The following is a 25,795-nucleotide window of genomic DNA, read 5'->3' on the forward strand; positions in this document are numbered from 1 at the left end:
TAATGTTTTCCCGAGCTTGTAATTGGATAAATCAAGTGATAAATTTATTCGTAATTAATATTTTCCAAGCTTGTAAATTTGTAATTGATGCCTCTTCTCCGTGTTTTGTAAATTCTTTACAAAATGTATATCAAAGGCAAATGAATCATCACATTCTTCTTTCTTTTTGATCAAGCTAAGGGTCTGTTCTCATTGACTGAAATGAGCTGAACTGAACTGAACTTATTAGAACTGAACTGAACTGAACTTATTAGAACTGAATTGAATTACACTGAGCTGAAATGAATATTTTATAAGAGAAGGAAATTAAAAGCTTATTAGAGCTGGATTGAATTGAACAGAAAATAATCATATGAGAACATGCCCTAAATCTCATCATTATAATTAGTTAAATTTTTTATTCTATCACAAGAGAAGTTTTTTAATTTAGGGAAACAAGAGGAGAAGTTTCTTGCTACTTGTCCAATAGTGTAAGACTACAAATTATAAATGATCAACAAAATTGTTTAACTAACTACAAAGTTTTGATTGTTCAATAATTGCAACATTATTAGAAGCATTAAGAGATTTGATCAATAAAGTCGCCTAATTCCCCAATGTAACAACCTCCTTCTCTAATTCCTCAAGTGAAGAAAAGGGGAAGCGGATGAAACCATATCCAATTGCCTGACATCGAGAAATTTCAAAAAAACTACAAAGTCAATCAATTTACAATCTGGGGAGCCGAAATACAATATGGGCCCCCACCCCTCTAGCTATAGCAAACCTGATCTTGCTGAAGATGTGAGCAGCTGCACGATCATCATCCCTCCTTACCATGGGACAAAACCATGTGACCCTTCATTAAATTATAATAAAAACGTCGATTGATGACAATTACTCCCTCCATTTCAAAATAATATTCATATTTACGTAAATCAATGCAAGTTTTTACCCATATTTTGACCGTAGATATTGTTGAGCTCACACCAGCAAAAATTATTAAAGTTAGATATTAATAATATACTCACCAAGACGAATCAAACTAGATCCCATGTGACTATATTTGTTTTTATAGATTGAGGAAAGTTTAGAATATACTCTCTTATTTTTTAAAAGTCTTAGATTCCAAACAGGAACATCACTGTAAAACGAAAGGAGTATAATATATAATCATGTAAAAGTTTTTTGAGGGTCTCAACTAATGAAATTTAGATATAAGTTACTTTTTTTGGATATTTCATATAAAATTTTAAATGTATCATACAAGTAATATGCATTAATTAAATTATAAATGATCAATAGAATTAGTCATCAAAGGCAAATGAGTCATCACATTCTTCCACCAATTTTATCAAGCTAAGTCTCATTATATTTAGTTAAATTTCTAATTCTATCACACGAGGAGAAGTTTCTTCTTGCTACTTGTCCGTAAATGATCAACAAAATTAATTAATATGCATTAAACACAATATTAACCTGTCCAACAAATTGTTTTACAAAGTTTTAATTGTTCAATAACTGCAACATTATTAGAAGCATTAAGAGATTTGATCAATAAAGACGCCTACAAAATGTAATACCATCACCTAGAGGAAGTTGAGCAATATCAATGCGAGGATCAGCAGCAAGAGACTTGTTTAACTTGATCATGGCCTCTCGATTCACCTTCATGAAGTCCGGTACTTGTGATTCAGCCATGGCTACCGTTCCCCCCCCCCCCCCCCCCCAAAGCGTGTTGTCGTAAGCAATCACGCCTCCAACCTTGACGAGCTTCATCAACCGCTCATGGTAGTGTTGGTAGCTAGGCTTGTCCGCGTCCACAAAGGCAAAGTCGAAACTTCCCTCATTCTTAGGCTGTATACATGTACTCGATCAAGTTATTCAAAATCTTAATCTAGTTACAACAACATATCTTTTGAAATTTCTGGATATTAATATAAGTAAAACTTTCACAATCTTTTAAAAAATCGCATTTATTTTGTATAATGATACTCTCTCTGTTTTAGGATAAAGGTAGATTGTTAGAGCAAAATTATTTTATTTGACCAACATTAGCTTATTGACTACTCTCTCCGTCCCCAAAACTTCGACCCTTTTGGGTTGATTTCGCGGTTATTAAGAAACTTAAACAAAAAGAAATAAAAACGTATTGGAACGATAAATTTACATGGGGTTTGTAAAAAAGTAGAGAGATAAAGTATTAAAAATACATGAAAAAACAAAAAATTATATGGAGAACCTAATTTTACACAATATTGTTGTAAATTGGTGGGTGTTTTTAAATGCAAATGGGTTGATCTTTTTGGGACTAAAATTAGGCCAAAAGGGTCAAAGTTTTGGGGACGGATGGAGTATTAAATAAGCAATTCAAAGTGTTTGATAGGAAGATAGCTTATTTGAAGAGCTTATTCCACTTATACCCCTATTTAATTTAAATTAGCTTATTCAATTCTTATAGTGAAATGACACTTATACACCTATTTAATTTAAAAATACTATATGAACTACCTACCCCACAATTAGTTTATTGGTCATTTCAGATAATCAATTGGCTTTAAGCAATCAGCTATTTTCGAAACACTTTTATACAATCACCTAAAAAAATAAGTAATTTAAATCAGTTAATACAATCAACTAGTTATAATTAGCTAACACAATCAGTTTCAGCTTTTAACTTTTTCCCAAAACATGGCTATAATTTTAATAATTTTTACTAATGTAAAATTAAAAATATTTGCGATTAAAAATTTACATTGATCCGATATACGTAAACACAAACAGTACACTAGCTAAACTTCAAAGGTATTCAACATTACATTGAGATCTATTTCTTAAAATAATAATAATAATAATAATAATAATATAAAAAGAAAAAAATAAGTACTATAACAAACATTGGGTGGGGTTATTGCAAAATAAAGAGGAATTTTAAAGGGAGGAAGGTTAGGCATTTAAAAATGCATAACAAAGGATATTAATGTAATTATGCATATGTAAAAATGAATAAATATTCTGATATCATTGGATGATCAAATGGTACCATTGAATATATAGCGATACTATATGTGCACATAATGGTATTATATACGCATTCAGTTGTACTAAATTTATGCGTAAATAGTACCATTGAGGATTCAATGGTACTATATAAACTTTCAGTGGAACAATCAGCATGTGCCCCCCATCACGTAATACAATCCGACCAAAAAATAGGTGTGGTCCACCTACATGCCTCTCTCTTCCTATCTCTCTCCTCTTTTCTCTCTCTACCATGTGTTTTTATAATATTTTAATCAATGTTATGCATTAGTAAATGCATAACTTTCCTCCATTTCTAGTTCCTCCAAAATAAATAATCAAATCAGATCATGCAATAAATAGCTAAACTGGCCGCCCCATCTGTGAATTTGTAATAGGTGGGTATGTACTACGGAGGAAATCATTAATTATAAGAGCAGAGGAATTTTAAAGGGAGGAAAGTTAGGCATTTGTAAATGCATAACATTGATTAAAATATTATTAAAATACATGATAGAGAGAGAAAATAGGAGAGAGATAGGAAGAGGAAGGTCTGTAGGTGGACCCCACCTATTTTTTGGTCGGATTGTATCACGTGATGGGAGACCACAAGTTGATTGTTCCACTGAAAGTTTATATGGTACCATTGAATCCTCAGTGGTACTATTTATGCATAAATTTTGTACAACTGAATGCATATATTATACCATTATGTGCATATATAGTATCACTGTATATTCAGTGGTACCATTTGATCATCCAATGATACCAGAATATGCATTCGTTTGTACATAGGTATTATTACATGAATATCCCTTGTTATGCATTTATAAATGCCTAACTTTTCTCCATTTCTACTTCCTCATAAGAGCAAGGGCTCTATATGTTTTAGGGATGTACAATAAATTACTCCGTATGGAGTATTGTTTTATATGTACAGATCTATATTTGTTAAAAATTTGAAGTCAAATACATGTGTTTTTTTTTCTTTGATGCAAAAAAGTCAAATACTAGTACATGTGAGATGGATATTAATTAAGGCAGATAAAGTAGGTGGTGAGATGAGTACCATCCCGTTCTTTTAAACTTAGCTCAATTAAACTGAAATATATAGAACTTAAATAAATGGTAGAAGAGTCTAAGGATTTGTTCTCTTCAACTTATTTCAGATACTTATTACTTATTTCTTAATAAATTCTGATCAGATCAAAAGATTCAGATCAGACCAAATCAGAACTTTTGATCATCATTTACTTATTACTAAATACCGTTAACTGTGTATTAATTTTTTTTTATAAAAATTACATATTTAAAAAGTTCATAATGAGACGAATCTAACAAGATCCATTTTGATAATATTTTTCTTTATAGATTAGTATTAAAATGCGGTCAAAGTTTAGTCAAATTGTTATATTAGATCAGATCAGACCAAGCCGTGAGGGTGGTGAAATCAGTTAATTCTACGAAATTATATACTTACATTCAACAGAAGATTATCAAGAGCTAGGTGAGCATCTGATTCAACAAAATCAATTTTTGCTTCAACGCCAGCTTTTTTGATGAATGGCAAGCCAATCTCATATGCTTCTCTGTTGCAATCAATTGCAGTAATCTGTAGTAATCAATAACAAAACTTGTTCACTTTTGCAAGGAATTATAGAAAAATTGATATTAGTGACCCAACTACTACCTCCGTTAATTATTATGTGCAACTTTGAAATATTTTATACCTCATAAATAATACCCCAAAGTTGCATATAATAATTAACGGAGGTAGTATTTATAAACGAAATATGTTCATTTATTAATTGTTTTGTCGGAAAACAAAAATATGTTTAATTTTTCATTATTTTTTTAACTTAATTTCATATTAGGAAGTATATTTAATACTTATATACATATATTTTACACTTTATAGTGCTTCTGACTTAAATAAACTAGGTTGTGTCGTTGTGACGATGTAACAAAAAGATAAACTCAAAAAAAAATTCAACCTTTCCATCACCCGGAATTGAAAGAGCAGTTAGCAAAAGGGAATATCCTGTAAAAACTCCAACTTCAATAGTCTTTTTAGCATTCTCCTTCTTCAAAAGGAATGAAATCATTTGTCCTGCAATTGGTGCGGCAGCCATAAAGGACCTGGTAAATTATTAGAAGAGGATGTAAAATACCAAGTGTACACACATTTATAGTATTGTAAATTTGTATGATAAGTTACTACTTTTTAAGTTTAATTATTAAAATCAAATCTCAATGAATTACTACTTTTTAAGTTTATTTAATTAAAAGTCAGATGAATAGAACCAGACTATTACGAATAAAAAGTGGAATGGAGGGAGATCATAATTCAGTTATTTGGAAGATGTAATGTCCTTGTCTTAATTATAACTGTGCATGATTAATCTAGAATTATTGATTGTTTACAATTATAATTACACCAACTACTTCTAGGCACTCAAAATCAATATTTTTTAACACTCAAATCAATAAAGTATAGTTCATATCTAAGTTCCTGACTTCTAGGTCCCATATATGCAATTATATTAGGAAAATGCTAACGAACGCTTCGTGAACGTTGGATAAGCTAGTTAAAATTAGAAAGATTAAATTAAAACTAATATTAATTACACCGATTGACGCGTGATTTTGTCATGATTTCTCAAATTAATACTAGGAAATTTTGACAATTACCACCTTATGTTATGTCCATTTTAACAATTACCACCTTCTATTTTTTATTTTGAAAATTACCACCTTCTATTTTCAAAAACATGAAAAGTTACCACTTTTTTACCCCCCAACTACCACGTGACGTCATTTTGGACCCATTCTTTCCCTTCCCTCCCTATTTCCCTCACATTTCTCATTCCTATTTGGATTCTCATCGACCCTTTCACTTTTTTTCCCCCAAACCACCAATAATTGTGTGAATCGCTAAACATCGCCCGCAAATTACCATATAAAGCCCACAAATATGACTTGGTGTGACCATTATGCCCATTTTCTAAAATTGAAATAATCTCGGTTTAAAAAATGTGGAGCCGTACTGGCTCACCGGGGGAGACTGGAGGGCAGGCCGGAGATGCGGGGGACGCCGGAGGTACGTCGTCGTCGACGGAAAACGAGGTAAGTCACCGTTAAAATTCACGGTTTACCGTCGGAGTGGCGTCCAGCCCAGACCGTAGCCTGGACGTCCAAGCCAGACGCCAGAACCACCACAGTGGCGTCCAGCCCAGACGCCCAGACCACCAGACTGGCGTCCTGGCCAGGCGCCACTCTACTGGCTGAGGCGGCCCTGCCAGGCGCCAGTCCAGTGGCTGTGGCAGCCCTGGCAGACGCCACCTTTATATATTAATTTTTTTTTTTTGATTTTGTTGTTGTTTTTTATTTATTTATTTTTTTTTTTAAAAAAGAAATCGAAAATGATTTTTTAAAAAAATTCGAAATGGGTTTTTTTTAAAATTAATTTTGAAAATTCGAAATAGGTTTTTTTTAAAATTAAGTTTGAAAATTCGAAATGGTATATTTTTAAATTTAGTTTGAAAATTCGAATTGGGTTTTTATAAAAATTAAGTTTGATTATACATAATTATGCTTTTTTTGTGTTAATTCTGTGTAAATATAGAAATTAAATGTATTATCCGTTAAATGTATTTATTATAATATATAATTGATGCAGGATTATGGTGGAGATGGAAATGATTACAATGGGATATTTGGACATGATGGTCCATTCGAAGAAGCTCAACAGGCGATTGATTGGGCAAAACAGGTTGCAATTGCAGCTGGATTTTTCTTGGTAGTAGTAACTCATAAATCTCAACGGGATGGTAGAATGGATCGCATTTTGAGATGTGACCGTTATCGCAAAAGAGAAGAAAGAGATTTTCGTACAACCACTCGGTTTGATACAAAGCGGAAAGGTTGTGGGTGTGAGTTCAGAGTAAAGGTTCGACAACTACGGAGTCGTGACGGTTGGGAAGTGATTGGTTACTCTAAATGGGGGTATCACTGAGTGAAAGTGAAAGCCTAGAACCTTTTCAACAAGAATTTGGAAATGGCAGAGAGATTGGTGAATGGTAAGTGGCGGAAGATCCTACAGGCTACCACAGAGGAAGCGTATGAGCGAGCATTGGCTAACTTCAGGGATTCGTACCAGTGGTGTCCGACACTGGTGGACTATGTGATGCAGCAATGGGTCCCTCACAGGGAAAAGTTTGTCAAATATTGGACAAACCAGGTACTTCATTTCGGGAACACTACAACATGTAGAGTTGAGAGCGCTCATAGAGCTACCAAGGACTGGATTGATTCATCGACCGCCGCTTTGGATACACTGTTCGATAGACTTAACAAGTCAATTGAAACTCAGAAGAACGGCATCAGGAACTCTCTAGAGGACTCCAGACGACGACATGGTACGATGTATAGCCATTTTATATTTAAGATTCTCCATGGTCGTGTGTCGCACTACTGCTTGGAGTTGATTCTCACTGAGCTGAACAGGATAAGGGACTTGGCTGACGAAGTGTATGCTCGGTGTGGGTGTGCTATTTCAGTAACTCATGGATTACCTTGCGCATGCACCATTCACCGCGTTATTACAGAAGAAAGGGTGTCGTTACATGTTGATCAGGTCCATTCATTCTGGAGGACGCTCGTTATTGGTGAGCATGCAGACACTCAAACGGCCGACCGTGAACAGGAGGAGTTGGAGCAGTTTCGTTCGATGTACGACCGAGTGTCCTCCAGCCATCCTTCTATTATTCGTGACGCTACTCATGTACTTCATGACATGTTCCACACGTCTACCTTAGATTATGAGGAACCCGAAGGAGTTGACCGTCCTCGAGGTCGACAACGGCGGAACAGGAGTGCGTTTGAGTATATCTGTGGTCTTGCTCGTGCTCGTGCTCGTGGTCGGACATCGTCATCTAGTCGTAGTCAATCTTCATCGTCTGTGAATATGCCCCTGAGAACTGGTACGTTTTGGTTGTTTACATTGCACATAGTTTTAAAGTGTTACTCCTGCCTTCTTAACTGTCTATAATTATATGGTGAATAGGAAGAAACGATGTTGATCAGTTTCCGTACAAGGAAAGGATACCTGCGATCATCATGCCGTACTTGGAAGGGTGGAATGATGTAGTCGGAGATGGTAACTGCGGATTCCGGGTCGTGGCTGATGTTTTTCAAATGGGCGAAGACAACTACGGTTTGGTACGTCAGTTGATGTACAGCAAAATTGCCTCTAACCGAAATGTTTATCGTCATGTGTACCAGGATGACTTGGATGGCGCTCTGCGGCGTATCCGGTGGGGAGGTGGACCTTGCGGCCAAAATCATTATTTTGACGCGCCCCTAGATCTGTTTGCCGTTGCAAACATTTACAAATGTGCAGTCATGCATTTCGGCCTAGGAGTGCATAGTCAAGCTTATTATCCTTGTACCACGGTTCTCCCTTTGCGGTCGCGTGAGACTGTCACCACACCGGTCAGAGAGGTAGCTATTGCGTTTCTTGGGTCGTCATACAGACATTTCATCCGACTAGACATGTCATCCGATTTTCCAGTGCCACCGATTATACCTCGGTGGTACACCATTCGCACAGCGAGCGTAGAGGGTTGGGATGCGCTATATCATGACCGGATCCACGAATGGAACACCCTAGCTGCATTTTAGTTTTTCATGTTTACATTCTTCCTATGTAATCTTATTTGTACGTTGCTCTTTTAATGAGAACATTAATCTTTTATATTGTATTGCTTACTGCATTCTATATGTTGCATGGGTAAGTTGCGCGGATCCACGAACGGTTATATCAAAATTTAAAAACACCAATGATAATATGTTTAAGTTGGAAGCTAAAAGAACAATCTAAATTTCAAACTTACAACATCATGTCCAATTTAATAAATTAAAACGATAATATTTAAAGTGCTCTATAAATAAAATGACAAAACCATCAGTAATCCCTCCTCGACGACGACTCCCACTGCGCAAGGGTCTGTTCCAGACTATCAACAACAGCTCTCACTGTTGCACTCATGCTGTCCTTCTCAAGAGAGAGTTTCTGTACGTCCTGCATTATCTTTCCCATCCACTGCATACAACAAAAAATAAAAGATGAAATACAATAACAACATATAAAACTTAATTAAAAGACAACGATAAATATAATATGAGACATACCGCTTCCATGGCAGTAGGCGGTGGCACATAATCATCATCGCTGTGGTCGAGATCTGCGATCAACCTCGGGTGCGAATACCGGTTGAACCATTCCATGTAGTAATGGTCACACATGGGAGGAATCCCAGAGGGCGGCCGCTGCAACTCCGCAGTCAATAAGCGGGCCACCATCGGAAACTGGTCCCACGTCCCGGTCATGATATCCGGCCATTGCACGACGTAGTCCCTCGACGATGCAGGTCGGACCGCCTTCATCGGGCATGCCGGGGGAGGAGGGACAACTTGGACAAATCCAAGCTGGCGAAGACAACGCTGGGGCATGTACGCCTCGACGATCTCACGATACTGAATGAGTCCCGTGTACAGGGTCCTGGGTACCCTAACACTAGGGTTCGGGCCGAAAGGCATCCAGTTCACCTGCACATAGTTTTAAAATTTAATAACATGAATATAATATGTGCAAATAATAAAATGTAGAAACAATTTATAAACGTTACCTCTAAGAAGGACAGCCTGTCCAGCAATAACCGTATCGATCGGAGGCGGTCAACGGACTTCTTCTCCGAGCGAGGACTCCACGCACAAGCACGCGTCATCCCGTCATCAATAGGATTCGGGTCACGATGTGGTCGCAATGCAGGAAAGTACTCGTATATCCAGGTCTGCAATAGAGTCAGACACCCAGTGATACCTGCCGCGTCAGCCCGACTCGCAAATCCTAGTTGGCGATACAAATACGCCAACGTAGCCGATCCCCAAGAAAACTGGCCTACACTGTCGGGGTCACACGCCTCTACTATGTCGCGTGGCCTGAGCTTGTTTCCACCGCTCTTATCCGGAAACAAGGTACATCCGAGGAGTAGAAAAACATAAGCACTCAGCTGTGCGTCGTGCGTCCTACGTGCACTGGGGTACAAACACCGCTGCAACACGGATGCGATCTTCACACCGCCGTGTTCCCAAACACCAAGCGCCTCGGTGTACAGTGCAACCCTGTCCACCGCCAACAACTCCGCCAGCAAATCTGCCTGATCCGCATCAGCCACAGCACAAAGTCGTTTACCCTCAACACGAAACCCTAGAATGGCCTCGACGTCATGTAACATGATCGTCATCTCACCGAACGGAAGGTGGAAAGAGTTTGTATCCGGCTGCCATCGCTCAATGAAAGCCGTGATCAGCGTACTGTCAATCTTATCGTGCATGGTGGCAGGAACGTGATTCACCCCAGTGCCCTCCAGTCGCTCGAACATCTCGCTCTCCGCCGGCCAAGCCTCAGCCCATGTACGCAAAAAGCTACAAGTCTTTTCCCGGGTATGACATTTCAACAACCCCGTAACTAAAGGCCTCTCCTGGTCCTCCCAAATACGGGCAGTTATGTGTCCTAGAAAGCTAGGAATCACACTCCCATCAACAGGCCCACCGGGCACCTCACTCCTAACAACCCAAGAATCATTAACGACCCTCGACCGTTTCCTGCTTGCCCCAGATACAGTGGACGCAGATGATGTGCCAGATCTACTAACAAACCTACCACCCCTACCCTTACGCACCTCCACCATATGTGTCTCGTACATGTCATCAACCCTCTGACTGAATGGACCGTAATCATCATACGGTCCACTACCATCGTCCACATCCTCATCCTCATCCGCGCCCTCCTCCTGCTCCTCCTCTTGGTCACCCTCCTCAGCATCATCAACGTCATCGTCATCCTCATCCCGACGGTGGATCCGTTCTCTACGAGCCGAGGCCGAAATACCACGGGATCTAACATGTCTATGCCCCGACCTCTCCACTGAATAGCTTCTACTAAGAAGCTCTACATTCTTCCCCGCACCATGACGACGCAGTGAATTCTACAAAAAATTTAAAAATATATAAACATACAAAAAATTATACGAAAAATAGCTACCACTACCCAAATCAAATAAACTAAAAACATACTAAAAAATTAACATAATAAAGAAATTAACAAAACACTTAAATAAAAATAATAGAATAAAAAATACACTAAGAAAGGAAATAAAACCAACACATAAGAATATATATAAACATAAATAATTCATTCCCAATTAAAATAAATTAACTAACCAAAAACAATATCAATAATAAAAATTAAAATAAATTAACTAACCAAAAACAATATCAAATGAACAAAAAAATGTACTAACAAATTGAAATTGAGAATAAAAATAAAAATGTACAAATAAAACAAACAAATAATTGTAAACAAAATATAAACATAGAAAAAATAGTTGTATTTTTAAAATGTACAAATAAAACAAACAAATAATTGTAAACAAAATATAAACATAGAAAAAATACAACAAAATTGATAAAATTTATAAAAATAAACAACAAAATATAAAAACAATTGAAAAAGATATTACACAAAAAAAAAACAATATTTTAATACAAAAAAAAGGGGGGGGCGCCTTGGCTGGACGCCCAGCCAACAGTGGTGGCACCAGCTGCAGACGCCGCAACCAGTGGGCTGGCGCCTGGGCTGGACGCCATAGCCACGGCTGCGGCGCTTTGAATAAACGCCACAACCGTGGCTATGGCGTCCAGCCCAGGCGCCAGCCTACTGGTTGCGGCGTCTGCAGCTGGCGCCACCACCGCTGGCTGGGCGTCCGGCCAAGGCGCCCCTCCTCCGTCACGGCGGTTTTCCCTTTTTTTTTTTTAACAAATTGTACCTTGCCTCCTTGAGACCTCCATCCCTCCGCCGCCGCCGCCAATTCCTTGCCTTGCCGCCTCGACATTGTCGTTGTTTGAATATTTTTTTTTTTTTGAGATGTTGAAAGAAGATGAGCGATGAGAGTGTGAGTGATGAGAGTGTGAGTGTTTTTTTTAGGTCAAGGGCAATATTGTCAAACCAATTCACTTATCTTTTCAAATTAATGAATTATTTATTTATTTATAAAATCTTTTTAAATCTTTTTCAAAACTGATTTTATCACTTCCTTAAATTAAGGGTTTTTGAAAACCGTTTTAAAACTTTCGTTTAAAACTTTCTGAGTCATTCGTCAAGTTCCTTCAGGAACTTCAGGTTCCTTCAGGAACTTCGAGTTTCTTCTTAATTCCTTCCAACACTTTTGTTTCTTAAGTTCGTACACTGAGTAACTAAGAATATAGAGTTGTGAGGACATCTTGAAAGCTTGCATTCATCATCAAGTCTTCCAAACTCTGTTGTTCCTACTCCAGAACATTTAACTTCAAACCTGAATCTTCTGTTTTAACCAAGACTCATAAACGTCGTTAGTCAAAGTTTGTTTTATGTAGGTCAATCATCAAAATATAAGGTGGTCAATTCAACAATATTCCCCCTTTTTGATGATGACAAACAAAAACAAACTCGGTTAAACAAAACAAACATCCAAGCACTCAGAGTAACCAATACTTAAATAAAACAATTAAATTATTTAAAGCAATAAAATAAACTAAGGATAAAGAAGTCTACATCATTCATGAAATTAATAAATTATGAAAGTATACCTTCACTTAATGATAAAGACTTGAAGGGAATCAGTTTGAGTCCGTCTTTCTGAGTTTGTTCTTCTCTTCCCCCTTTTGACATTATCAAAATGATAGAAAGAGCATGCTATATATAGTACTAAACTACGGAGGGAGTAGTAAATCTGAATTCATGAACGATTAAGCATGCGCACACAGTTCATATGCAACCAAAATGAAAACATCAAATTCAAAGACAAACTTAGCCAATTTAATACAAACCGAAATAAAACAAAATAAAGTGTTCAAAACAAGCCAAACAAAATAAAATTGAAGGACAATATCACTGTTTAATAAATCACAAGAAAGAGTGGGGTAGGTTTGTTTTGCAAAGGGCTAGGAAATGGTAGCAGCTTCATGGTAAGGTAACATCCTTGATCGCATCAAGAATGGTCTTGTAACAACTTTGCTTCACTTTAGCTTTGAGTTCCTGAGCCGAGGAGTCCATATGAGCATTTACTTTATCTTCCAGAGAAAGCATCTGAGTTTGCAGCCCCTCAACTTTAGTAGCCAGGTTATCCACTTTAGAAGAAAGGTTAGTTATACTCTGTGTAAGTGTAGTGGACAAAAGCTTAAGTTCCTCCTGGATTTGCAAGAAACTTGGACCAGAGCTAAAAGCACTGAAGCCGAGACCAGAAGTATGAGGCTGTGAAGCAGGTGGAGAAGGTGTGGTTTGGTGAGCAGGGGATGGAATTGGAGGTGGTGATGGAGTTTCTTCTGGAACAGATGAGGAGGGACCCTGAGGAACTTGGATGGAAGTTCCTTCAGAAACTTTGGTTGAATCATCATCCAACTCAACAATAACAGGCTCAGATTGCAGGGTTCTGGGTTTAGATGTAGCAAGTCTGATACTTCTCCTTCTTCTTCCTGTTACAGGGGTGTGTTTGACAGAGCCCCCAATTTCCTGAAGCAACTCTTTCATTAATTTCTCTTGATCATCCTCTTCCTCCTTCTCACTCTCACTCTCTTTTTCTATTATATCACTCTCACTCTCTTTTTCTATTGTATCTTTCTCTTTTTCTTTTTCTCTTGCTTCCTCTGATTCACCTTCTGTTTTCTCTCCTTTGCTACTCTTCTTTTCTACTGCCCCATCACTCTTGTCTTCTTCGTCCTCTTTGTCACTATCTTTTTCTGTTTTTTTCTCACCAATTTCTTCTATATTTTTCTCACTATCTTCCTCTTTCTTTTCTCCTTCCCCCTCACCGTGTTCCCCCTCAGACTCACTTTGCACATCAGATGCAAAACAAACATTCCCATTCACCACTTTTAAATTCTGCTTTAACAATGATTTTTCTTGAAGGATGTGTTCAGGCTTGAGAATGTAATTCTCGATGAATGATGGTTGAGAGTTTAGTGGGGTAAGGTAAAGGATTTTGTGATTTACTTACAATAATTAAGATAAAATAAGAATTAAAGATAAAGATAAAAAATAAGATAAAATCTAATTGAGAAAATAAAAAAATCTTTTTGTTGTTTTGAAATTTATAAGATAAAATTAATAAAAAGATAAAAATTGAAAGATAAAGAAAATTAAAAATTACGAAAGAAAAAAAATTCCAGTAAGTTACTTCAAAATAAAATACTGGTTGACCTGTACAGAGCTTTTCACAAAGGAACTTGGAAAATAATATGGCTTAATTTGTCTTCTTCATCAACATAATCACATGATCACACACTCATTAGAATTACACACTCTTTCATTGCAAGATTCGAGATTATGCTTTTCACACCAAGGTTATATATAGCAATGCTCAGTCGTTTCACTAAGACATACCTTGGGGTTCCAAGAAGAACTGCTCAATTCAGCTTTATCATTCCGAGTTCCAATCGCATCTTTTCGAATTTTTCTCTACTCAAAGGCTTTGTTAGAATGTCAGCAATTTGATATTCAGTTTGTACAAATTCTAGTTTAATAGAGCCTTTTTCCACATTGTCTTTTAGAAAATGATGCCTAACATGAATATGCTTTACACGTGAATGATGTACTGGATCTTTTGATATGCAAATAGCACTTGTATTATCACAGTATATTGGAACACATTCAAGAACTATGCCAAAATCACGTAATTGTTGTTTTATCCACAATAGTTGTGAGCAACATGCAGCAGCTGCTACGTATTCTGATTCTGCTGTGGATAGAGCAACTGTATTCTGTTTCTTGGAACTCCAAGAAACTAAACAAGATCCTAGGAATTGGACCATACCTGATGTACTTTTTCTATTCACCAAATCCCCAGCATAGTCGGCATCGGCAAATCCAGTAAGATCATATGTGTCACTTCTTGGGTAGAATAAACTCAAGTCGTCAGTTCCTTTGAGATATCTCAGTATTCTCTTGACGGCTGTTAGATGCGATTCTTTGGGATTTGATTGGAACCTAGCACACAGACCAACACTAAAAGAAATGTCAGGTCTACTTGCAGTTAAGTATAGTAAGGAACCAATCATACCTCTGTACTTTGTCTGGTCCACACAAGTTCCTGAGGGATCTTCGTCTAACCTAGAGTTAGTTCCCATAGGAGTGTGGTTAGTCTTTGCGCTGTCAAGGTTATACTTTTTCAGGAGTTCCTTGACATATTTTTGCTGATGTATAAATATTCCTGATTCTGTTTGTTTGATCTGCAGTCCTAAAAAGAAATTGAGTTCCCCTATCATGCTCATTTGGAACTCACTGCACATCAAGTCAGCAAAGTACTTGCACAAAGATTCGTTAGTTGCACCAAATATAATATCATCAACATAGATCTGCACAACTAAGAGATGAGTTCCTTTAGATTTTAAAAACAAAGTTTTATCAATTTTTCCTCGTTTTAAAATCATTTTCCAAAAGGAACTTGGACAGTCTTTCGTACCATGCTCTTGGAGCCTGTTTTAGCCCGTAGAGAGCCTTATCAAGTTTAAAAACATGGTTTGGAAAGTTTGGATTCTCGAATCCAGGGGGTTGATCGACGTAAACTGTTTCTTTTAATAAACCATTCAAAAACGCACACTTTACGTCCATCTGATACAGTTTAAAACCCATAAAAGCAGTAAAAGATATTAAAATTCTAATAGCCTCAAGTCTAGCAACAGGAGAAAATGTTTCCTCAAAATCAATACCTTCCTGTTGGTTATATCCCTTTACAACCAACCTAGCCTTATTTCTTACAATTGTACCATATTCATCAAGTTTGTTTCGAAAGACACATTTTAAACCTATGACCTTTTTATCTAGTGGCTTAGGTTCAAGATGTCATACCTGATTTCTTTAGAATTCATTAAGTTCCTCTTGCATGGCTATAATCCAGTCAGGGTCTTCTAAGGGTTCTTTATGGTTGCGAGGTTCCAAGGTAGATAGAAAAGCATTGAAGGCACAAAAGTTCCTCATTTGCGATCTAGTCTGAGTTCCTTTGCAAAAGTCACTGATAATTTTGTCCAGTGGGTGTGACTTTTGGTGCTTCCAAGGTTTGGGCTGGAAGGTTTGGATAGTAACTCGACTATTCTGATTTTCTGAGCCAGTTGCTTCTTCTTCAGTGATTTCCTCTTGTGTTATTGGTTCCTCGGCGGGTTCTTCAATCTGAGGCTATTCTGTCGAAGGAACTTCAGTCAGTATGTCGAGTTCCTTCTCCGGATTTTCATGATTTTCATTTACTGGAGTTGGCTGCTTATTTGGAATTACTACATCTTCTTCTTGTTCTTGAGAACGTACTAGACCAATTTCAAAGTCATAGTCCTCATGTTCCTTTGTACATGGAAGTGGATTAGTTTCATCAAATATAACATGCACACTTTCCTCAACACACATAGTACGTTTATTGTAAACTCTATACGCTTTACTGTTAGTAGCATATCCAAGAAATACGGCTTCATCACTTCTTTCATCAAATTTCCCTATGTTTCTTTTACCATTATTATGCACAAAACATTTACAACCGAATGCTCTAAGATGAGATATGTTCGGTTTTCTGCCTTTCATCAGTTCATAGGGTGTCTTATTTAATATAGGCCTTAGCATGACACGATTTATAATATAACAGGCTGTATTCACGGCTTCTTCCAAGAAGTTCCTTGGAAGATCGCTGGCTATTAACATGGTTCGAGCCATGTCTTCTAAGGTTCTGTTCTTCCTTTCCACAACTCCATTTTGCTGTGGAGTTCTTGGAGCTGAGAAATTATGACTTAAGCCTTGTTCCCTGCATAAATCATCAAATTTAAAATTCTCAAATTCAGTGCCATGATCGGATCTAAGGTGTATCAGTTGATGACCTGTGGACTTTTGAATTCTCCTGGAAAATGTAACAAACTCGTCAAAAGTCTCATCCTTACTAGACATAAAAATAACCCATGTAAATCTAGAATAATCATCAACAATTACTAAGACGTACTTCTTTCCACTTCTACTTTGAATTCTCATAGGACCACATAAATCCATATGAATTAACTCTAAGGGTTTCGTGGAACTCACCATCTTCTTGGATTTAAAGGATGTCCTGACCTGCTTTCCTTTCACACAAGCGTCACAAATTTTGTCACATAGGAACTTGATTGAAGGAAGTCCCTCTACCAAGTTCCTTGTTCTTAACTTATCAATCAAAGAGAAACTTGCATGACCAAAACGTTTATGCCACAGTAAAGGATCATCCTCAATGACACTGAGGCAAGTTAAGTTGTTCCTCGGAACTGTATTGAGATCCACTGTATAAGTGTTTCCTTTCCGAGTTTCTTCTAGCAAAACTTTCCCAGTGTCATTCTGAATGGTGCTACATTTTTCAGAATCAAAACTTACAGAGTTTCCTTTATCACAAAATTGTGATATGCTTAATAAGCTGTGTTTGAGGCCCTCGACTAAAAAAACATTATCAATAGCTTGGGAACTTGACCTTCCAACTTTTCCTACGGCAACAATGCTGCCTTTCTTGTTATCACCAAAGGTCACTGTTCCTCCTGTATAGGCCGTCAGTGAGAGAAATCTTGATTTATCTCCTGTCATGTGCTTGGAACAACCACTATCGAGGTACCATTGGTTGTTCCCCCTCACTACGACCTGCAAAAGAAACTAAGGGTTAGATTCAGGAACCCCGTCTTTCATGGGTTCCTGCGTTGACACAGTAGACTCAACTTTCTTTTGCCATACATAGTTCATGTTTTTAGCAGACTTGAGTTCCTTCCTTTTACATTCAGTGTCTTTGTGTCCTGACTTGCCACAGAAGGAACACACAGTCTCACTAGGGAGTTCCACGTACTTTTTCTTTTTACCACTGTTCTTCTTTTTGTGGTTGAAACTCAAACCCTTTGTCCTTCTGGTTTGAGCTTCAGATATCCACTTTGGAACTCCCATGTGGATTGCACTTTTGTTGTTTCTAGCTCTTTCTAAATCCTTTTCAAGGGATTCATTTTTGTCTTTAGTAACCTGCAATTCTTTTTTCAAATTTTCAAGATCATCATTAAAGGTTACTAAAGGCAATTGAAGAGCATTATTAGAATCAATGTTAGTGCATAACAATTTATACTGAGTCAATTCAACATTTAACATGATATTTTCATTTTTGACTCTTTCCAATGTTTCCTTTAGCATAGAGTTTCTATCTAGCAAATCAAAGAATCTTCCCTGAACATCTGTTCTTGAACTATTCAAATATTCCATATGATCCTTATAGATTTCTAGAGCTTTTTAATTTTGTCCAAGTTTAAGACATATTTCTTTATATTCATCCAAAGTTTCTATGAGCAAAGAAATTAATTTGTCTTTTGACAGGGATTTCAGAAATTTAGGTTCGAGATTTACCTCCTCTGACTTTTTAGCAGACTCATTGTGTTTAGCCATCAAACACAGGTTTGCCGTCTCTTCTTCCGTGGATTCTTCTTCATCCTCGGAACTTGTGTCTCCCCACGCAGCTATCATGGATTTCCTGTAATCAGATTTTGAAAAGTTTGGAGTATTAGATTTTCCGTGTTCCTTCATTTTGCCTTTTCCTTTTTCTGATGCCCAGAGAGGGCATTCCTTGATGAAGTGATCTGTGTTCCCACATTTGTGGCATCCTCCAGTTTCCTTGGAATATTGGTTTTTCTTGAAGTTCCTTTTCTTTTGGTCACCAAACCTTTTGTTGCGGTACAACTTTTTTAGCTTCCTGACTAGCATGGCAGCTTCTTCCTCTCCAGATTCGGAATCCTCTTCACTTGGTTGGACAACCTTTAGAGCAATTCCTCGGCTCTTTGAACTTTCTTGGTTTTTGTTTGATAGGTGAAGCTCATGAGTTATTAAGGAACCTGCAAGTTGTTCAAGGTTGAAAGTTGTAAAGTCCTTTGATTCCTGCAAAGCTGCCACTTTGGATCTCCACCGTTCATCTTCAGGAAGACTCCTTAGAATTTTGCGTACCTGTTCATCCATAGGAATAACTCTACCAAGAGAAACTAATTCATTAGTAATATTTTTAAAACGAGTAAACATTTCTTGAATAGTTTCTTTTGAACCCATTTCAAAACGTTCATATTTAGAAAGCAGTATATCAATTTTAGAACGTTTAACTTCATGAGTTCCTTCGTGGGTTATTTCTAGTAAATCCCATATTTCTTTTGCTGTTTTACATCCCATAACACGAGTGTGTTCATCTGGCCCTAAACCCCAAACTAGGAGTTTTTTAGAAGTAGCATTAATCTCTTTCTTCTCAAAGTCGCTTATATCGTATTCAGAAATAGGTTTAGGAATTACCTCGTTTTCTGCATTGGTCTTTGTTACCTCGTAATCTCCTACCTCGATAGCTCGCCAAACTTGATAATTCTCGGACTGTATGAACATCTCCATCCTCGTCTTCCAATAGGTGTAGTACTTCCCATTGAAGAGTGGAGGTCTTTGTGTAGAATAACCTTCAGCTAGTCTCTCGTCCTTCGACATTGTTCCTCCAGGAACTTGACACGACAGGGCTTCCTGCTTTTCCGAGTTCCTTGCTCTGATACCAATTGATAGAACAATGTATACTACAAGAGGGGGGGGGTGAATTGTAGTGTATGTAGACTATGGTAAATTTTGCGGAATTAAATCTACTACTAAGAGAAAAGACACTGAGATAGGCAATGAATAAATTCACTATGTAAAAATGATTTACAATCACTAATACGTTGCCTAGACTCAAGTTCCGTGAGGAACTCAAGTTACCCAACTGTGATCCCTCAATCACAGTTTCTCACACTTTGTGATTCTACTCCGAATCACTTGTACAGTGTAAACAACTCTCTTAAGTCTCACACTTTACAACTCTCACAACCCAAACCCAATTACACAATGATTACAAGTATTTCCTAAAGAACTTAAGAGACTAAGGATGGAAGGAACTTCTCTTTTAAACACTTTGAAACTCTATGCTCAGAATACTTAAGATTGTTTTTCCACGCTTTCAAAACTTAACGTTGATCTGTTTTTATAAGGAGTTAAACCAAGCTTCCATCAAGTTCCCACTTCCCCCTTAATCCCACGTTCTCTTTGACTGAGAAGTTGGGATGTAGACAGAGGAAATTTAGGAACATGATTTCCCTACCTTGACTCCTAAATTCAACGTGCTCCTTAATTTAAGAAGCCAATATTTACCAAGTTAAAAATCAGTTAAAGACTTATTCAAAAGATAATTATTATTTATTAAAAAAGATAATTATTTATTTATTAATTAAAACATAAATAATTAATTAATTTAAAACTTATCTTTTTAAATTAATGAATTATTTATTTATTTATAAAATCTTTTTAAATCTTTTTCAAAACTGATTTTTATCACTTCCTTAAATTAAGGGTTTTTGAAAACCGTTTTAAAATTTTCGTTTAAAACTTTCTGAGTCATTCGTCAAGTTCCTTCAGGAACTTCGAGTTTCTTCTTAATTCCTTCCAACACTTTTGTTTCTTAAGTTCGTACACTGAGTAACTAAGAATATAGAGTTGTGAGGACATCTTGAAAGCTTGCATTCATCATCAAGTCATCCAAACTATGTTGTTCCTACTCCGGAACATTTAACTTCAAACCTGAATCTTCTGTTTTAACCAACACTCACTAATTCACTATATGATCATAATTAAGTGTATTGGATTGTGAAAAATATGAATTTAATGTATCCTATAATTAAGTGTATTGGATTGTGAAAAATATGAATTTAATGTATCCTATTTTAGGAAAGTTTAGAAATGTAGGAAGGAGCTGCCTATAGAATACGTAACCATCTTTGTCTAAAAAAAATGTAACCATAGAAAAGAGGTAGAAGGAGTAATAGCATAGCAAAGAAAAAAGAAACAAACTTACTTAGGGTGATTTTCAGTTGCTTCCCTGAGCTCCTTGAGAGGTTCTGCTTCTCGTGGATAAACACTAGTTTCCAGAATATACTGCATCCAAATATTCAACTATTGGGTTAATTCTAAGCACAACATGAAATAAAATTCAGCATTACAATCCAAGATCAATGTAATGGATCAATATTAATAACTCGAGAAAGCGAGATCGAATGCAAGACTAACATTGTGCAATTCCTCACTCTGCAACAACCCTTTATTCTTCACCTGCTTCTTGATATCAAACTCCTCCTTAGCCTGCTTCTTGAGATCAAATTCCATATCTTAAATTTCCTGCACAAACTTTTGAGTTAAGAGTTCTTTAGTTGAAAGTGTTTGTTCAATGGATTTGGAAAAAATGATAGAGTTTTGAGTAAACCTGTTCAACGGACCGGGTCGGGCTGGACAGGGCTTTATCTAAAATGGGCCGGGCCGGCCAAGCCTAATCCAAAATGGGCCAATATTGTCCATGGGCCATTAAGACTGGCCCGGCCCAGCCCGGCCCATGAACATAACTAATCATAGTCGTAAAATAAAATAACCAAGTACATATCCAGGTAGTTCCTATTGCATATTCATTTTAATTATTGAGTTTTTAGAGATATGCGCACACTTCAAATACAAGTGCACATAATTAACCTTTTTCTAATTGCCAATCAGAATGAAAAGTTTGGGGTACATCTATTCAATCAAAGAATCACACTAAAAAAAACAACAAAAATGCTAATAAGAAAGAGACATTGTATTAGAAATGGAATCAGTGCAACACCTTTCATGATCATGATAGGGGGCAAATTCACCCACTTTCCAAGAACAAATTCACCCACTTTCTCTATAAATAACTTCATTGTGTCATTTTATCAAACACCTTTCATACACTCCATAAATCCCAATCAATTTTCAAAATTTCTCCTTTTTAGTTTTTTAAAATCGAGTAGATGATGATCAATTAGCATTCAAACTTCAAAAAATATTATATAATTTAAAATCCAAGCACAAAATCAATAGATTCGTACATTATTGAGAGCGGCGAGCAAGAATACATAAATTGACATAAAAACAAACAAATTTAGAAATTAATACACGAAAACATACCTTGGTAGTTGAAGATTAAGAGCGGCGAGCAAGAAGAAGGAATTTATTAGCTATAATCTGGGAATTTTTGAAGATTATAATCTGGGAATTTTTTTAGGGTTCATAATTTGGGGGAAATAGGGAATTTTAAAATTGACGTTAGGAAGTTTTAGAAACAAACAGAAAAATTAGGATACAAAAAGCCTCTTAAGTGTTATCCAATTTCAACCCTTTTTAACTTAGACCCGAACCTTTAAAAACCCATTATTTAATAGCTCTTTAAAAGCCCACCCCATTTAAATATTGGATGGGTAAAACCCTTTTATAAAAGGGCTGGACTAGGGCTTTAAATGGGCCCCTAACCCATTGAACATGTCTAGTTTTGAGAAAAAGAATGTTAGAAAGCTTGGATATTGATGTAATTCCATGAGTATATATAGTACATGAGTAAGCAATATAATACGACTAGATACATTAGAATACTTGTCTAGGTACATTAGCTAAGAATAAGAGATATCTTTGACTATCAATCTAAAGAGTAAATCAAGAGATTGCTAACTATAAACAATATCAATAAATATGATTTGATCAAATCCTTTACAAAAAAGACCTCAAGTATATGTAATTGGGAATGAGGGGAGTAATCCTCCTCTACTGTAGGATTACGTACTTCACCACTACTGTGAAATTCTGATCATATGGTTGATTCAAAATGGGGAAATCTAAGTTCAAATCAGGGGTATTTTCGTCTTTTACTCATTTATGTTAAGGGTAAATGAGTACATTCCTGATGATGTTGTATAACGGTAACTTCAATGGTTTTTTGTTGACTAACGACTTCGTAAGTCAAAGACGTCTTCCGTGAGTTTACTTTACCTTCTCAAATTGTAAACCCAATGAGTCTAATAAGTTTCAGAGCGAAATCATCTTCTTCAACCAATTGAAGATCAATTCCGGTTATTGTAAGGCCAATTGTGATGTGTGTTGTAATTTGACATATTGAAAACCATAAGTCGCCTTCCTCTTTCAAATCAATTGGTAAGATTGTGATACCAATTCCCGTAAACTAGCCCTCCTCTGTCAAATCAATTGAGAAGATTGTGATACCGATTCCCGTAACCTAGTTCGGGAAATTTCCAGCTTTCTACAAACTAATTACTAATTCCGCGTAGTCGAATCACTGTAAGCTAGTTCATGTATTTTTTATGCTTTCGAATTGGTTAATTAACTTGAATTTTTTTGATGAATGTGGCTTTTACTGCTTTACATTGATTGAGTATAGTGGATTAAAAAGTTGATTGTGGTTATAATTGTTGAAACTTGTTTCCCATATCTGGTACAAGTTAAATTTTGCCTCTATAACGTTGATTTTCCTCTTGCGAACTCAGTGGATCGACCAGGTGATTTCCGTGAAGATGGCTACCGAGATGAAACTGGCAATCGAGGAGATATTGGCGATCCAGGAGAAAGGCTTTTGTTTTAAGAAATTTATCATAACGACATTAATATTAATGTTACTAACGGGCAATTTTCAACGGTTTCCATAATCCGTACGAGTGAATATAATACTACTAAAAAGGATGGTGTAGGGCCCCACATCAGCGGCTGATTGACAAAATTTCGTCAATCAGGCTGATTGTCCGAGTCCACCTCGATTCAAAATGGAGAACTAACTCTGTGGTATATGAACTAAAATAAGATACTACCTCCGTTACAGATTATGTACAACAATTAGACATTTTCCCTCTCTACTATATGTCAAATTGTTGCACATAACTTGTAACGGAGGTAGTATTATTTCCAATGTATCAAATGTGTATGCAAGATTAGCGCAGTCTCATCTTAAGACTTTAATGTATTGCCACATTAGCTCTTTAGATTAAATTTAATTATTTTTCTAATTTATAATTATGTTAAGGCTCCTTAAGACTCTATTAAACTTATCTCTTCAATTGCTTAGACTCATTTTTTAACATATAAATTAAATTATTTAAGTTTTATAAAAATTAAATAAAAAATTAATCGAATGTTAAATTAAGTCTGAAGTAGAGTCTTGAATTTCATATTTTATTAAGACCAAACTTAATAAATGCTTAAAAATAATTATGTCTTGTCTTAATACCGCAAAATTAGAAATTGATGATGTTATTTAAAATCTTAAGACCTAGCTAGGGTTAATCTTGCTCTTAGTAAGTAACTAAGTATACACCAAATAGTTTTTAAGTGTATCAAGTGTATCCAGTGTGTATGATAATAGACACTAAGTTAGGTTCTTATAAAAGTAGCATATATATTTTCACCTAGATTTAATTTGATTTTTACTCATTTATTAAAAACGGTAAATTTTTAATTGTAGTAAATTGATTTTTTACAATTTTATTAAAACAAATGTATAACATATTTTTTTTTTGAATAATATAATGTATAATATTTGTTGTACATCAAATTTTAATTATAGTTTGTAATGTATATGCAGTCATGTATATATGTACCCTGCAATTTCTATGGTACTCCACCTTTATAAAATCTAAGTTATTTTGATGTTAACTTCTAATTAAATTTAATTTATATATATATTATTTTGAAATAAGTACATGTAATTTTATTTTTGCATTTTTTTATGTTTTCAAGTTTATAAAATTCATGTTATTTTGATATGAACTTCTTACTATTTTAATTTTTATACATGTTATTTCATTCTTGCATGCTTTTTTTTTATTATTATTTTTTTTTTATTATTATACATGTTGTTGAAGTAAGTAAGTAAATAACATACTGTTTTAGCAAAATAACAAAAGATTTAAGCAAATTAACATAATATTTAGGCAAAATAACTCAATCATAATTGGTATGAAATATATGATCCCTTTCCCTCAAAAAAAAAAAAAAGTATATGATCCCTACTTCATATTGAAAATAAATTTCAAATGATCCATATATGCAATATGCCTACATTGGTTGCATATACATTTATACCCATCACAAATTACATTTTTCATTTCTTTTTTAAGATGCATCACTTATAAATAAGAAAGTTTCGAATTCGATGCATCATTATGTATTTTAGTTAATAAATTCTCTCCAAAATTCTTAAATGGACCTGGTTCACACTAATTTATTGTGGACCACTAACATTAGAGAAAGTATGGTTGTTTTATGAATAAAAAAGGGTCATTATAATTAAAAAAAGGTCACTATGTTGAAATAAAAATCATTCTGGTAATATATAGGCCTAAGTGGTTATTTTTGTAATGAAATATTTTATATACTGATCAATATGAATAGTAAAGGCCACTATGTTAAAATTAGGGTAATAGTGTCATATTTCAAGTTCACAATATTATTAAACGTTGTAGTAGTTTTAATAAAGGTTATTATGTTAAAAATAATGGTCACTATGTTCAATATAATGTCAGTTGCGTGTGTATAGACTTCGGGTCCACAATAATATTATTGTGGACTAGGTCCACACAAATCTTTTTGCTCATATCATATAGACCATCTTTTTTCATTCTCCGGATCTCTCTTATCTCTAAAACCTACAAATAATGCATCTAAAAAACAAAAGAAGTATGACAAAAAAAATTTAATCAAGCTTTTTCTTTTTTTTGAATAGAAATCAACCTTGTTATAACCTTGTTAATTCGTTCTTGCATCCCTTACTACAAGGATCAACTACTGAACAACACTTAGGGAATTCAGCTGAACTGAACTGAGTTGAGCTGA

The 25,795-nt window shown here is 35.8% G+C and overlaps 1 protein-coding gene across 1 annotated transcript; it reads right to left on the reverse strand.

Annotated features, from left to right (window-relative positions):
• Positions 1–1,439: 1,439 nt before the first annotated feature.
• Positions 1,440–24,428, reverse strand: LOC110716571 (caffeoyl-CoA O-methyltransferase-like). The gene is made up of 6 exons (XM_021895197.1): positions 22,091–24,428; positions 21,182–21,298; positions 20,970–21,049; positions 4,995–5,139; positions 4,481–4,612; positions 1,440–1,836 (listed from the first exon to the last, which is right to left on the reverse strand). Exons 2-6 carry the CDS (start codon positions 21,275–21,277, stop codon positions 1,534–1,536), a joined length of 756 nt encoding a protein of 251 aa, XP_021750889.1. The 5' UTR covers positions 21,278–21,298; positions 22,091–24,428; the 3' UTR covers positions 1,440–1,533.
• Positions 24,429–25,795: the final 1,367 nt, after the last annotated feature.

Source organism: Chenopodium quinoa, unplaced genomic scaffold (assembly GCF_001683475.1).
Source record: "Chenopodium quinoa cultivar QQ74 unplaced genomic scaffold, ASM168347v1, whole genome shotgun sequence".
NCBI lineage: Eukaryota > Viridiplantae > Streptophyta > Magnoliopsida > Caryophyllales > Amaranthaceae > Chenopodium > Chenopodium quinoa.